Source organism: Procambarus clarkii, chromosome 36 (genome assembly GCF_040958095.1).
Source record: "Procambarus clarkii isolate CNS0578487 chromosome 36, FALCON_Pclarkii_2.0, whole genome shotgun sequence".
NCBI lineage: Eukaryota > Metazoa > Arthropoda > Malacostraca > Decapoda > Cambaridae > Procambarus > Procambarus clarkii.
The window spans coordinates 19,833,185-19,848,717 of record NC_091185.1 but is presented as its reverse complement, the minus strand read 5'-3'; the positions used below and the strand labels follow the sequence as shown (position 1 = coordinate 19,848,717).

Below are 15,533 nucleotides of genomic sequence, written 5' to 3'. Positions count from 1 at the left end.
TGACTCGAACCCATACTCCCAGAAGCAACGCAACTGGTATGTACAAGACGCCTTAATCCACTTGACCATCACGACCGGACAAAATGAGGTGATAGCCGAGGCTATATGAACCACCCCACCGCCGGCACTCGGATAGTTATCTTGGGCATAGCATTTTACCAAATCACCTCATTCTTTGGGGCACACGTGAGGAACACAAATGCGAACAAGCCTGAATGGTCCCCAGGACATATGCAACTGAAAACTCACACCCCAGAAGTGACTCGAACCCATACTCCCAGAAGCAACGCAACTGGTATGTACAAGACGCCTTAATCCACTTGACCATCACGACTGGACAAAATGAGGTGATAGCCGAGGCTATATGAACCACCCCACCGCCGGCACTCGGATAGTTATCTTGGGCATAGCATTTTACCAAATCACCTCATTCTTTGGGGCACACGTGAGGAACACAAATGCGAACAAGCCTGAATGGTCCCCAGGACATATGCAACTGAAAACTCACACCCCAGAAGTGACTCGAACCCATACTCCCAGAAGCAACGCAACTGGTATGTACAAGACGCCTTAATCCACTTGACCATCACGACCGGACAAAATGAGGTGATAGCCGAGGCTATATGAACCACCCCACCGCCGGCACTCGGATAGTTATCTTGGGCATAGCATTTTACCAAATCACCTCATTCTTTGGGGCACACGTGAGGAACACAAATGCGAACAAGCCTGAATGGTCCCCAGGACATATGCAACTGAAAACTCACACCCCAGAAGTGACTCGAACCCATACTCCCAGAAGCAACGCAACTGGTATGTACAAGACGCCTTAATCCACTTGACCATCACGACCGGACAAAATGAGGTGATAGCCGAGGCTATATGAACCACCCCACCGCCGGCACTCGGATAGTTATCTTGGGCATAGCATTTTACCAAATCACCTCATTCTTTGGGGCACACGTGAGGAACACAAATGCGAACAAGCCTGAATGGTCCCCAGGACATATGCAACTGAAAACTCACACCCCAGAAGTGACTCGAACCCATACTCCCAGAAGCAACGCAACTGGTATGTACAAGACGCCTTAATCCACTTGACCATCACGACCGGACAAAATGAGGTGATAGCCGAGGCTATATGAACCACCCCACCGCCGGCACTCGGATAGTTATCTTGGGCATAGCATTTTACCAAATCACCTCATTCTTTGGGGCACACGTGAGGAACACAAATGCGAACAAGCCTGAATGGTCCCCAGGACATATGCAACTGAAAACTCACACCCCAGAAGTGACTCGAACCCATACTCCCAGAAGCAACGCAACTGGTATGTACAAGACGCCTTAATCCACTTGACCATCACGACCGGACAAAATGAGGTGATAGCCGAGGCTATATGAACCACCCCACCGCCGGCACTCGGATAGTTATCTTGGGCATAGCATTTTACCAAATCACCTCATTCTTTGGGGCACACGTGAGGAACACAAATGCGAACAAGCCTGAATGGTCCCCAGGACATATGCAACTGAAAACTCACACCCCAGAAGTGACTCGAACCCATACTCCCAGAAGCAACGCAACTGGTATGTACAAGACGCCTTAATCCACTTGACCATCACGACCGGACAAAATGAGGTGATAGCCGAGGCTATATGAACCACCCCACCGCCGGCACTCGGATAGTTATCTTGGGCATAGCATTTTACCAAATCACCTCATTCTTTGGGGCACACGTGAGGAACACAAATGCGAACAAGCCTGAATGGTCCCCAGGACATATGCAACTGAAAACTCACACCCCAGAAGTGACTCGAACCCATACTCACCGAAGCAACGCAACTGGTATGTACAAGACGCCTTAATCCACTTGACCATCACGACCGGACAAAATGAGGTGATAGCCGAGGCTATATGAACCACCCCACCGCCGGCACTCGGATAGTTATCTTGGGCATAGCATTTTACCAAATCACCTCATTCTTTGGGGCACACGTGAGGAACACAAATGCGAACAAGCCTGAATGGTCCCCAGGACATATGCAACTGAAAACTCACACCCCAGAAGTGACTCGAACCCATACTCCCAGAAGCAACGCAACTGGTATGTACAAGACGCCTTAATCCACTTGACCATCACGACCGGACAAAATGAGGTGATAGCCGAGGCTATATGAACCACCCCACCGCCGGCACTCGGATAGTTATCTTGGGCATAGCATTTTACCAAATCACCTCATTCTTTGGGGCACACGTGAGGAACACAAATGCGAACAAGCCTGAATGGTCCCCAGGACATATGCAACTGAAAACTCACACCCCAGAAGTGACTCGAACCCATACTCCCAGAAGCAACGCAACTGGTATGTACAAGACGCCTTAATCCACTTGACCATCACGACTGGACAAAATGAGGTGATAGCCGAGGCTATATGAACCACCCCACCGCCGGCACTCGGATAGTTATCTTGGGCATAGCATTTTACCAAATCACCTCATTCTTTGGGGCACACGTGAGGAACACAAATGCGAACAAGCCTGAATGGTCCCCAGGACATATGCAACTGAAAACTCACACCCCAGAAGTGACTCGAACCCATACTCCCAGAAGCAACGCAACTGGTATGTACAAGACGCCTTAATCCACTTGACCATCACGACCGGACAAAATGAGGTGATAGCCGAGGCTATATGAACCACCCCACCGCCGGCACTCGGATAGTTATCTTGGGCATAGCATTTTACCAAATCACCTCATTCTTTGGGGCACACGTGAGGAACACAAATGCGAACAAGCCTGAATGGTCCCCAGGACATATGCAACTGAAAACTCACACCCCAGAAGTGACTCGAACCCATACTCCCAGAAGCAACGCAACTGGTATGTACAAGACGCCTTAATCCACTTGACCATCACGACCGGACAAAATGAGGTGATAGCCGAGGCTATATGAACCACCCCACCGCCGGCACTCGGATAGTTATCTTGGGCATAGCATTTTACCAAATCACCTCATTCTTTGGGGCACACGTGAGGAACACAAATGCGAACAAGCCTGAATGGTCCCCAGGACATATGCAACTGAAAACTCACACCCCAGAAGTGACTCGAACCCATACTCCCAGAAGCAACGCAACTGGTATGTACAAGACGCCTTAATCCACTTGACCATCACGACCGGACAAAATGAGGTGATAGCCGAGGCTATATGAACCACCCCACCGCCGGCACTCGGATAGTTATCTTGGGCATAGCATTTTACCAAATCACCTCATTCTTTGGGGCACACGTGAGGAACACAAATGCGAACAAGCCTGAATGGTCCCCAGGACATATGCAACTGAAAACTCACACCCCAGAAGTGACTCGAACCCATACTCCCAGAAGCAACGCAACTGGTATGTACAAGACGCCTTAATCCACTTGACCATCACGACCGGACAAAATGAGGTGATAGCCGAGGCTATATGAACCACCCCACCGCCGGCACTCGGATAGTTATCTTGGGCATAGCATTTTACCAAATCACCTCATTCTTTGGGGCACACGTGAGGAACACAAATGCGAACAAGCCTGAATGGTCCCCAGGACATATGCAACTGAAAACTCACACCCCAGAAGTGACTCGAACCCATACTCCCAGAAGCAACGCAACTGGTATGTACAAGACGCCTTAATCCACTTGACCATCACGACCGGACAAAATGAGGTGATAGCCGAGGCTATATGAACCACCCCACCGCCGGCACTCGGATAGTTATCTTGGGCATAGCATTTTACCAAATCACCTCATTCTTTGGGGCACACGTGAGGAACACAAATGCGAACAAGCCTGAATGGTCCCCAGGACATATGCAACTGAAAACTCACACCCCAGAAGTGACTCGAACCCATACTCACCGAAGCAACGCAACTGGTATGTACAAGACGCCTTAATCCACTTGACCATCACGACCGGACAAAATGAGGTGATAGCCGAGGCTATATGAACCACCCCACCGCCGGCACTCGGATAGTTATCTTGGGCATAGCATTTTACCAAATCACCTCATTCTTTGGGGCACACGTGAGGAACACAAATGCGAACAAGCCTGAATGGTCCCCAGGACATATGCAACTGAAAACTCACACCCCAGAAGTGACTCGAACCCATACTCCCAGAAGCAACGCAACTGGTATGTACAAGACGCCTTAATCCACTTGACCATCACGACCGGACAAAATGAGGTGATAGCCGAGGCTATATGAACCACCCCACCGCCGGCACTCGGATAGTTATCTTGGGCATAGCATTTTACCAAATCACCTCATTCTTTGGGGCACACGTGAGGAACACAAATGCGAACAAGCCTGAATGGTCCCCAGGACATATGCAACTGAAAACTCACACCCCAGAAGTGACTCGAACCCATACTCCCAGAAGCAACGCAACTGGTATGTACAAGACGCCTTAATCCACTTGACCATCACGACCGGACAAAATGAGGTGATAGCCGAGGCTATATGAACCACCCCACCGCCGGCACTCGGATAGTTATCTTGGGCATAGCATTTTACCAAATCACCTCATTCTTTGGGGCACACGTGAGGAACACAAATGCGAACAAGCCTGAATGGTCCCCAGGACATATGCAACTGAAAACTCACACCCCAGAAGTGACTCGAACCCATACTCCCAGAAGCAACGCAACTGGTATGTACAAGACGCCTTAATCCACTTGACCATCACGACCGGACAAAATGAGGTGATAGCCGAGGCTATATGAACCACCCCACCGCCGGCACTCGGATAGTTATCTTGGGCATAGCATTTTACCAAATCACCTCATTCTTTGGGGCACACGTGAGGAACACAAATGCGAACAAGCCTGAATGGTCCCCAGGACATATGCAACTGAAAACTCACACCCCAGAAGTGACTCGAACCCATACTCCCAGAAGCAACGCAACTGGTATGTACAAGACGCCTTAATCCACTTGACCATCACGACTGGACAAAATGAGGTGATAGCCGAGGCTATATGAACCACCCCACCGCCGGCACTCGGATAGTTATCTTGGGCATAGCATTTTACCAAATCACCTCATTCTTTGGGGCACACGTGAGGAACACAAATGCGAACAAGCCTGAATGGTCCCCAGGACATATGCAACTGAAAACTCACACCCCAGAAGTGACTCGAACCCATACTCCCAGAAGCAACGCAACTGGTATGTACAAGACGCCTTAATCCACTTGACCATCACGACCGGACAAAATGAGGTGATAGCCGAGGCTATATGAACCACCCCACCGCCGGCACTCGGATAGTTATCTTGGGCATAGCATTTTACCAAATCACCTCATTCTTTGGGGCACACGTGAGGAACACAAATGCGAACAAGCCTGAATGGTCCCCAGGACATATGCAACTGAAAACTCACACCCCAGAAGTGACTCGAACCCATACTCCCAGAAGCAACGCAACTGGTATGTACAAGACGCCTTAATCCACTTGACCATCACGACCGGACAAAATGAGGTGATAGCCGAGGCTATATGAACCACCCCACCGCCGGCACTCGGATAGTTATCTTGGGCATTTAGTTTATAGTTTATAGTTTAAAAGTTTATAGACTTTTATAGACAAAAGTTTATAGACGTTTATAGACAAAAGTTTATAGACTTTTGGTATAGCCATACCATTCAGGCTTGTTCGCATTTTTATAGACAAAGTTTATAGACGTTTATAGACAAAAGTTTATAGACTTTTGGTATAGCCATACCATTCAGGCTTGTTCGCATTTGTGTTCCTCACGTGTGCCCCAAAGAATGAGGTGATTTGGTAAAATGCTATGCCCAAGATAACTATCCGAGTGCCGGCGGTGGGGTGGTTCATATAGCCTCGGCTATCACCTCATTTTGTCCGGTCGTGATGGTCAAGTGGATTAAGGCGTCTTGTACATACCAGTTGCGTTGCTTCTGGGAGTATGGGTTCGAGTCACTTCTGGGGTGTGAGTTTTCAGTTGCATATGTCCTGGGGACCATTCAGCCTTGTTCGCATTTGTGTTCCTCACGTGTGCCCCAAAGAATGAGGTGATTTGGTAAAATGCTATGCCCAAGATAACTATCCGAGTGCCGGCGGTGGGGTGGTTCATATAGCCTCGGCTATCACCTCATTTTGTCCGGTCGTGATGGTCAAGTGGATTAAGGCGTCTTGTACATACCAGTTGCGTTGCTTCTGGGAGTATGGGTTCGAGTCACTTCTGGGGTGTGAGTTTTCAGTTGCATATGTCCTGGGGACCATTCAGGCTTGTTCGCATTTGTGTTCCTCACGTGTGCCCCAAAGAATGAGGTGATTTGGTAAAATGCTATGCCCAAGATAACTATCCGAGTGCCGGCGGTGGGGTGGTTCATATAGCCTCGGCTATCACCTCATTTTGTCCGGTCGTGATGGTCAAGTGGATTAAGGCGTCTTGTACATACCAGTTGCGTTGCTTCTGGGAGTATGGGTTCGAGTCACTTCTGGGGTGTGAGTTTTCAGTTGCATATGTCCTGGGGACCATTCAGGCTTGTTCGCATTTGTGTTCCTCACGTGTGCCCCAAAGAATGAGGTGATTTGGTAAAATGCTATGCCCAAGATAACTATCCGAGTGCCGGCGGTGGGGTGGTTCATATAGCCTCGGCTATCACCTCATTTTGTCCGGTCATGATGGTCAAGTGGATTAAGGCGTCTTGTACATACCAGTTGCGTTGCTTCTGGGAGTATGGGTTCGAGTCACTTCTGGGGTGTGAGTTTTCAGTTGCATATGTCCTGGGGACCATTCAGGCTTGTTCGCATTTGTGTTCCTCACGTGTGCCCCAAAGAATGAGGTGATTTGGTAAAATGCTATGCCCAAGATAACTATCCGAGTGCCGGCGGTGGGGTGGTTCATATAGCCTCGGCTATCACCTCATTTTGTCCGGTCGTGATGGTCAAGTGGATTAAGGCGTCTTGTACATACCAGTTGCGTTGCTTCGGTGAGTATGGGTTCGAGTCACTTCTGGGGTGTGAGTTTTCAGTTGCATATGTCCTGGGGACCATTCAGGCTTGTTCGCATTTGTGTTCCTCACGTGTGCCCCAAAGAATGAGGTGATTTGGTAAAATGCTATGCCCAAGATAACTATCCGAGTGCCGGCGGTGGGGTGGTTCATATAGCCTCGGCTATCACCTCATTTTGTCCGGTCGTGATGGTCAAGTGGATTAAGGCGTCTTGTACATACCAGTTGCGTTGCTTCTGGGAGTATGGGTTCGAGTCACTTCTGGGGTGTGAGTTTTCAGTTGCATATGTCCTGGGGACCATTCAGGCTTGTTCGCATTTGTGTTCCTCACGTGTGCCCCAAAGAATGAGGTGATTTGGTAAAATGCTATGCCCAAGATAACTATCCGAGTGCCGGCGGTGGGGTGGTTCATATAGCCTCGGCTATCACCTCATTTTGTCCGGTCGTGATGGTCAAGTGGATTAAGGCGTCTTGTACATACCAGTTGCGTTGCTTCTGGGAGTATGGGTTCGAGTCACTTCTGGGGTGTGAGTTTTCAGTTGCATATGTCCTGGGGACCATTCAGGCTTGTTCGCATTTGTGTTCCTCACGTGTGCCCCAAAGAATGAGGTGATTTGGTAAAATGCTATGCCCAAGATAACTATCCGAGTGCCGGCGGTGGGGTGGTTCATATAGCCTCGGCTATCACCTCATTTTGTCCGGTCGTGATGGTCAAGTGGATTAAGGCGTCTTGTACATACCAGTTGCGTTGCTTCTGGGAGTATGGGTTCGAGTCACTTCTGGGGTGTGAGTTTTCAGTTGCATATGTCCTGGGGACCATTCAGGCTTGTTCGCATTTGTGTTCCTCACGTGTGCCCCAAAGAATGAGGTGATTTGGTAAAATGCTATGCCCAAGATAACTATCCGAGTGCCGGCGGTGGGGTGGTTCATATAGCCTCGGCTATCACCTCATTTTGTCCGGTCGTGATGGTCAAGTGGATTAAGGCGTCTTGTACATACCAGTTGCGTTGCTTCTGGGAGTATGGGTTCGAGTCACTTCTGGGGTGTGAGTTTTCAGTTGCATATGTCCTGGGGACCATTCAGGCTTGTTCGCATTTGTGTTCCTCACGTGTGCCCCAAAGAATGAGGTGATTTGGTAAAATGCTATGCCCAAGATAACTATCCGAGTGCCGGCGGTGGGGTGGTTCATATAGCCTCGGCTATCACCTCATTTTGTCCGGTCGTGATGGTCAAGTGGATTAAGGCGTCTTGTACATACCAGTTGCGTTGCTTCTGGGAGTATGGGTTCGAGTCACTTCTGGGGTGTGAGTTTTCAGTTGCATATGTCCTGGGGACCATTCAGGCTTGTTCGCATTTGTGTTCCTCACGTGTGCCCCAAAGAATGAGTTGATTTGGTAAAATGCTATGCCCAAGATAACTATCCGAGTGCCGGCGGTGGGGTGGTTCATATAGCCTCGGCTATCACCTCATTTTGTCCGGTCGTGATGGTCAAGTGGATTAAGGCGTCTTGTACATACCAGTTGCGTTGCTTCTGGGAGTATGGGTTCGAGTCACTTCTGGGGTGTGAGTTTTCAGTTGCATATGTCCTGGGGACCATTCAGGCTTGTTCGCATTTGTGTTCCTCACGTGTGCCCCAAAGAATGAGGTGATTTGGTAAAATGCTATGCCCAAGATAACTATCCGAGTGCCGGCGGTGGGGTGGTTCATATAGCCTCGGCTATCACCTCATTTTGTCCGGTCGTGATGGTCAAGTGGATTAAGGCGTCTTGTACATACCAGTTGCGTTGCTTCTGGGAGTATGGGTTCGAGTCACTTCTGGGGTGTGAGTTTTCAGTTGCATATGTCCTGGGGACCATTCAGGCTTGTTCGCATTTGTGTTCCTCACGTGTGCCCCAAAGAATGAGGTGATTTGGTAAAATGCTATGCCCAAGATAACTATCCGAGTGCCGGCGGTGGGGTGGTTCATATAGCCTCGGCTATCACCTCATTTTGTCCGGTCGTGATGGTCAAGTGGATTAAGGCGTCTTGTACATACCAGTTGCGTTGCTTCTGGGAGTATGGGTTCGAGTCACTTCTGGGGTGTGAGTTTTCAGTTGCATATGTCCTGGGGACCATTCAGGCTTGTTCGCATTTGTGTTCCTCACGTGTGCCCCAAAGAATGAGGTGATTTGGTAAAATGCTATGCCCAAGATAACTATCCGAGTGCCGGCGGTGGGGTGGTTCATATAGCCTCGGCTATCACCTCATTTTGTCCGGTCGTGATGGTCAAGTGGATTAAGGCGTCTTGTACATACCAGTTGCGTTGCTTCTGGGAGTATGGGTTCGAGTCACTTCTGGGGTGTGAGTTTTCAGTTGCATATGTCCTGGGGACCATTCAGGCTTGTTCGCATTTGTGTTCCTCACGTGTGCCCCAAAGAATGAGGTGATTTGGTAAAATGCTATGCCCAAGATAACTATCCGAGTGCCGGCGGTGGGGTGGTTCATATAGCCTCGGCTATCACCTCATTTTGTCCGGTCGTGATGGTCAAGTGGATTAAGGCGTCTTGTACATACCAGTTGCGTTGCTTCTGGGAGTATGGGTTCGAGTCACTTCTGGGGTGTGAGTTTTCAGTTGCATATGTCCTGGGGACCATTCAGGCTTGTTCGCATTTGTGTTCCTCACGTGTGCCCCAAAGAATGAGGTGATTTGGTAAAATGCTATGCCCAAGATAACTATCCGAGTGCCGGCGGTGGGGTGGTTCATATAGCCTCGGCTATCACCTCATTTTGTCCGGTCGTGATGGTCAAGTGGATTAAGGCGTCTTGTACATACCAGTTGCGTTGCTTCTGGGAGTATGGGTTCGAGTCACTTCTGGGGTGTGAGTTTTCAGTTGCATATGTCCTGGGGACCATTCAGGCTTGTTCGCATTTGTGTTCCTCACGTGTGCCCCAAAGAATGAGGTGATTTGGTAAAATGCTATGCCCAAGATAACTATCCGAGTGCCGGCGGTGGGGTGGTTCATATAGCCTCGGCTATCACCTCATTTTGTCCGGTCGTGATGGTCAAGTGGATTAAGGCGTCTTGTACATACCAGTTGCGTTGCTTCTGGGAGTATGGGTTCGAGTCACTTCTGGGGTGTGAGTTTTCAGTTGCATATGTCCTGGGGACCATTCAGGCTTGTTCGCATTTGTGTTCCTCACGTGTGCCCCAAAGAATGAGGTGATTTGGTAAAATGCTATGCCCAAGATAACTATCCGAGTGCCGGCGGTGGGGTGGTTCATATAGCCTCGGCTATCACCTCATTTTGTCCGGTCGTGATGGTCAAGTGGATTAAGGCGTCTTGTACATACCAGTTGCGTTGCTTCTGGGAGTATGGGTTCGAGTCACTTCTGGGGTGTGAGTTTTCAGTTGCATATGTCCTGGGGACCATTCAGCCTTGTTCGCATTTGTGTTCCTCACGTGTGCCCCAAAGAATGAGGTGATTTGGTAAAATGCTATGCCCAAGATAACTATCCGAGTGCCGGCGGTGGGGTGGTTCATATAGCCTCGGCTATCACCTCATTTTGTCCGGTCGTGATGGTCAAGTGGATTAAGGCGTCTTGTACATACCAGTTGCGTTGCTTCTGGGAGTATGGGTTCGAGTCACTTCTGGGGTGTGAGTTTTCAGTTGCATATGTCCTGGGGACCATTCAGGCTTGTTCGCATTTGTGTTCCTCACGTGTGCCCCAAAGAATGAGGTGATTTGGTAAAATGCTATGCCCAAGATAACTATCCGAGTGCCGGCGGTGGGGTGGTTCATATAGCCTCGGCTATCACCTCATTTTGTCCGGTCGTGATGGTCAAGTGGATTAAGGCGTCTTGTACATACCAGTTGCGTTGCTTCTGGGAGTATGGGTTCGAGTCACTTCTGGGGTGTGAGTTTTCAGTTGCATATGTCCTGGGGACCATTCAGGCTTGTTCGCATTTGTGTTCCTCACGTGTGCCCCAAAGAATGAGGTGATTTGGTAAAATGCTATGCCCAAGATAACTATCCGAGTGCCGGCGGTGGGGTGGTTCATATAGCCTCGGCTATCACCTCATTTTGTCCGGTCGTGATGGTCAAGTGGATTAAGGCGTCTTGTACATACCAGTTGCGTTGCTTCGGTGAGTATGGGTTCGAGTCACTTCTGGGGTGTGAGTTTTCAGTTGCATATGTCCTGGGGACCATTCAGGCTTGTTCGCATTTGTGTTCCTCACGTGTGCCCCAAAGAATGAGGTGATTTGGTAAAATGCTATGCCCAAGATAACTATCCGAGTGCCGGCGGTGGGGTGGTTCATATAGCCTCGGCTATCACCTCATTTTGTCCGGTCGTGATGGTCAAGTGGATTAAGGCGTCTTGTACATACCAGTTGCGTTGCTTCTGGGAGTATGGGTTCGAGTCACTTCTGGGGTGTGAGTTTTCAGTTGCATATGTCCTGGGGACCATTCAGGCTTGTTCGCATTTGTGTTCCTCACGTGTGCCCCAAAGAATGAGGTGATTTGGTAAAATGCTATGCCCAAGATAACTATCCGAGTGCCGGCGGTGGGGTGGTTCATATAGCCTCGGCTATCACCTCATTTTGTCCGGTCGTGATGGTCAAGTGGATTAAGGCGTCTTGTACATACCAGTTGCGTTGCTTCTGGGAGTATGGGTTCGAGTCACTTCTGGGGTGTGAGTTTTCAGTTGCATATGTCCTGGGGACCATTCAGGCTTGTTCGCATTTGTGTTCCTCACGTGTGCCCCAAAGAATGAGGTGATTTGGTAAAATGCTATGCCCAAGATAACTATCCGAGTGCCGGCGGTGGGGTGGTTCATATAGCCTCGGCTATCACCTCATTTTGTCCGGTCGTGATGGTCAAGTGGATTAAGGCGTCTTGTACATACCAGTTGCGTTGCTTCTGGGAGTATGGGTTCGAGTCACTTCTGGGGTGTGAGTTTTCAGTTGCATATGTCCTGGGGACCATTCAGGCTTGTTCGCATTTGTGTTCCTCACGTGTGCCCCAAAGAATGAGGTGATTTGGTAAAATGCTATGCCCAAGATAACTATCCGAGTGCCGGCGGTGGGGTGGTTCATATAGCCTCGGCTATCACCTCATTTTGTCCGGTCGTGATGGTCAAGTGGATTAAGGCGTCTTGTACATACCAGTTGCGTTGCTTCTGGGAGTATGGGTTCGAGTCACTTCTGGGGTGTGAGTTTTCAGTTGCATATGTCCTGGGGACCATTCAGGCTTGTTCGCATTTGTGTTCCTCACGTGTGCCCCAAAGAATGAGGTGATTTGGTAAAATGCTATGCCCAAGATAACTATCCGAGTGCCGGCGGTGGGGTGGTTCATATAGCCTCGGCTATCACCTCATTTTGTCCGGTCGTGATGGTCAAGTGGATTAAGGCGTCTTGTACATACCAGTTGCGTTGCTTCTGGGAGTATGGGTTCGAGTCACTTCTGGGGTGTGAGTTTTCAGTTGCATATGTCCTGGGGACCATTCAGGCTTGTTCGCATTTGTGTTCCTCACGTGTGCCCCAAAGAATGAGGTGATTTGGTAAAATGCTATGCCCAAGATAACTATCCGAGTGCCGGCGGTGGGGTGGTTCATATAGCCTCGGCTATCACCTCATTTTGTCCGGTCGTGATGGTCAAGTGGATTAAGGCGTCTTGTACATACCAGTTGCGTTGCTTCTGGGAGTATGGGTTCGAGTCACTTCTGGGGTGTGAGTTTTCAGTTATATATATATATATATATATATATATATATATATATATATATATAACAGAGAGATCACACTAACGTAATGCATCAAATGAACAAATCCACAAGGGCCGTGACGAGGATTCGAACCTGCGTCCGGGAGCATCCCAGACACTGCCTTAATCGACTGAGCTACGACAGGGTTAAAAGGGTTGAAACCGAAGTTCTACTGAACTTACTGGATCCTGTAGCCTCTCCGAGGCACAAACCAGGATTTTACACAACCCCCCCCCCCCCTGCACCCGAGCTATATCAATAGGCCGTTCTCCCTCTTCGCCCTTACATCATTACACACAGGGGGGTTGTGTAAAATCCTGGTTTGTGCCTCGGAGAGGCTACGGGATCCAGTAAGTTCAGTAGAACTTCGGTTTCAACCCTTTTAACCCTGTCGTAGCTCAGTCGATTAAGGCAGTGTCTGGGATGCTCCCGGACGCAGGTTCGAATCCTCGTCACGGCCCTTGTGGATTTGTTATATATTGTTATATATATTGTTATATATATATATATATATATATATATATATATATATATATATATATATATATATATATATATATATATATATATATATATATATATATAAGGCCCCATAGACCAACGGGCAAGCACAAGCTAAAAATTATTAACTTTTCACTTAGGTTTAGATGGTACTGATTAAGTTATCTGTACATTTGATATCATGAACAATATATTCACTCTCAGCCTGGGCTAGTCACAGCCAACCAGGATAGCACCTCGGCCTCACACCAGCAATAAGTTGAAGTGTATGTGTCAGTGTCCGAATATCGTATGTCCTTAACAGTAAGTAATCTTAAATAATACACATGGCTGTATCCTTTAACAACACACGGAACGTCAATAACCTTATTTACAAAATGAACCCTGGTAAAAACAGGCTCTTAGGACTCGTTATGTCCCAGATGTTAATGCCCTGAACTAATTACTACTTAGTTAAATGCTGCCGGAAAATGTAGATTGACAAATGCCTAATCACTGGTAATGTGATTAGGCTCGCCCCACCTTTACCTCGGTCTTCCTAAACATATAACACTTTGTGTACATGATCTTTGTCTTTATAGGCAAAAGGCATTTTTTTCATATGTATTCTTTATTTAGTGCTTCTGTCAGCATCATTCATCTCCCCAGATGATGCATGTAGCCCAGTTTGTTGTCCAGCTCTTGAGTAGATTTGTTCAACATTACCCTAACATTCTGCTTCATATCTCTAGGTTACGATGCTGACCAACCACCGGAAGATAGAGAAACATCATCCTAACATCCATGAGTTCACCCACGGACTTCCAGACTACCAGCATGAAAATATCAGTATGTTTGATTTTCTGAAGGATCCAACAGGCGGATTGTCTAAACATGTGAAAATTGCTCCAATCATCGCCAGGGAATTGTATAAGGTCTCAGCGGTGAAAGACCTTTATGAAAAGAGGAAGGAGTTTGATCTCATCATTGTGGACCAACTTTTCAACGAGGTAAGGGCGATTCTCATTTGTTTTTCCTTCTCGGATTGTTAAAAGTTATTCAAACCGCATTTGTGTTTCATATTAATGAAACGTTCTTTGTGGATAGAACTTATCATCATTATGATACAGATTTTTCTTACCTTACACCTGTGCTCGAGCTCTCGGTGATATACTTACGATGATTTATAGTTTAACAGCGCCCTAAATATTTTCTGTGCTTTTAGTTGTATACGGCAGAGATCTTTAGTGTCTAAACTGCCATATTTTGGCAGTCTTCTTCTGAAGATGGCTCATATTTTCATGTTTCTTCATCAACAGTAATATTCAGTGTTACGGACTCGCTTAGCCAGTAACCGAGTTCTTTCCACTCAAACTTTCTAAGGGGCCTTAGTGCCTCTTCTTAACAGATCCAACACCGAGCCATAGTTAAGTTATTAAGAACTGGCAGTAATCGTCAATCCAACGGGAATGGGGTAAACTACACCAAACAAAACCATCCCCACGTGCCCTTCTTAGCTATATACACGTCATTACATATTCAACACATAACACCGCAGGTGTCACTTTCACACAGGACACTACAAAAGAACTTCTGCAATCTTTTTTTCCCAGCGAGTCCACTTCTATCATCTATTGTTCAACACTCAATGTACCTTCACTAAGCCTTTCTTGTACGGTACTCATGCCAGCGAGTTCACTTTTCTCAGTAAATCATGGGCCTGTCCTCCACAGTATTACCATAGTGTCAAAACGTCACTTCGACTCTCCAGCAACACGCTGGCTGCCTTTCCCTACAGGCTTTACCAATAACAAGCCTTAACATAGAGGACAGATGGACGTTAATTTTATCTAGCAACTCAACTGGGCCATCCCGGGATACGTCGGTCCAATCACCAATACTTCACTGGTTATCACAGAAAATTCAGTTTCCATCGACTCGGCCCAACTTGTTTGCACTGGAACAAGTCTTGAGTTCAGGACTGCCATGGGTGAATTAAATCTTGTCGACCATGGTGCCACCCACATTACTTCTGAGAAGTAAAATTTTTAATGTAAGAAGGAAACTACACAGGTGTCAGTAAGATTACAGCTATCCACCGGGGAACAGAAAAATGGTGTCGGTTGCGCTCAACAGATGGCGTTGACATCATTGCACCTCCCCTCCTAAAATGTTTTTTTGGATTTCTTGAAAGAAAACAAATTAGTGTTTTAGATGCGTGATAAGGCATCTGCTACTACATTCTCAACTCCTTTAATGTGATCAATACAAAGTGCACACTGCTG

The 15,533-nt window shown here is 47.8% G+C and overlaps 1 protein-coding gene across 2 annotated transcripts in view; it reads left to right on the top strand.

Annotated features, from left to right (window-relative positions):
- LOC123756151 (UDP-glycosyltransferase UGT5) overlaps positions 1-15,533 on the top strand; it is a 121,601-nt gene that overhangs the window by 52,077 nt on the left and 53,991 nt on the right. For both annotated transcript variants that reach the window (XM_045739212.2, XM_045739213.2), the window contains exon 3: positions 14,001-14,258. In XM_045739212.2, the coding sequence (XP_045595168.1) occupies positions 14,001-14,258 (258 nt within the window). The remainder of the gene's footprint in view (positions 1-14,000; positions 14,259-15,533) is intronic.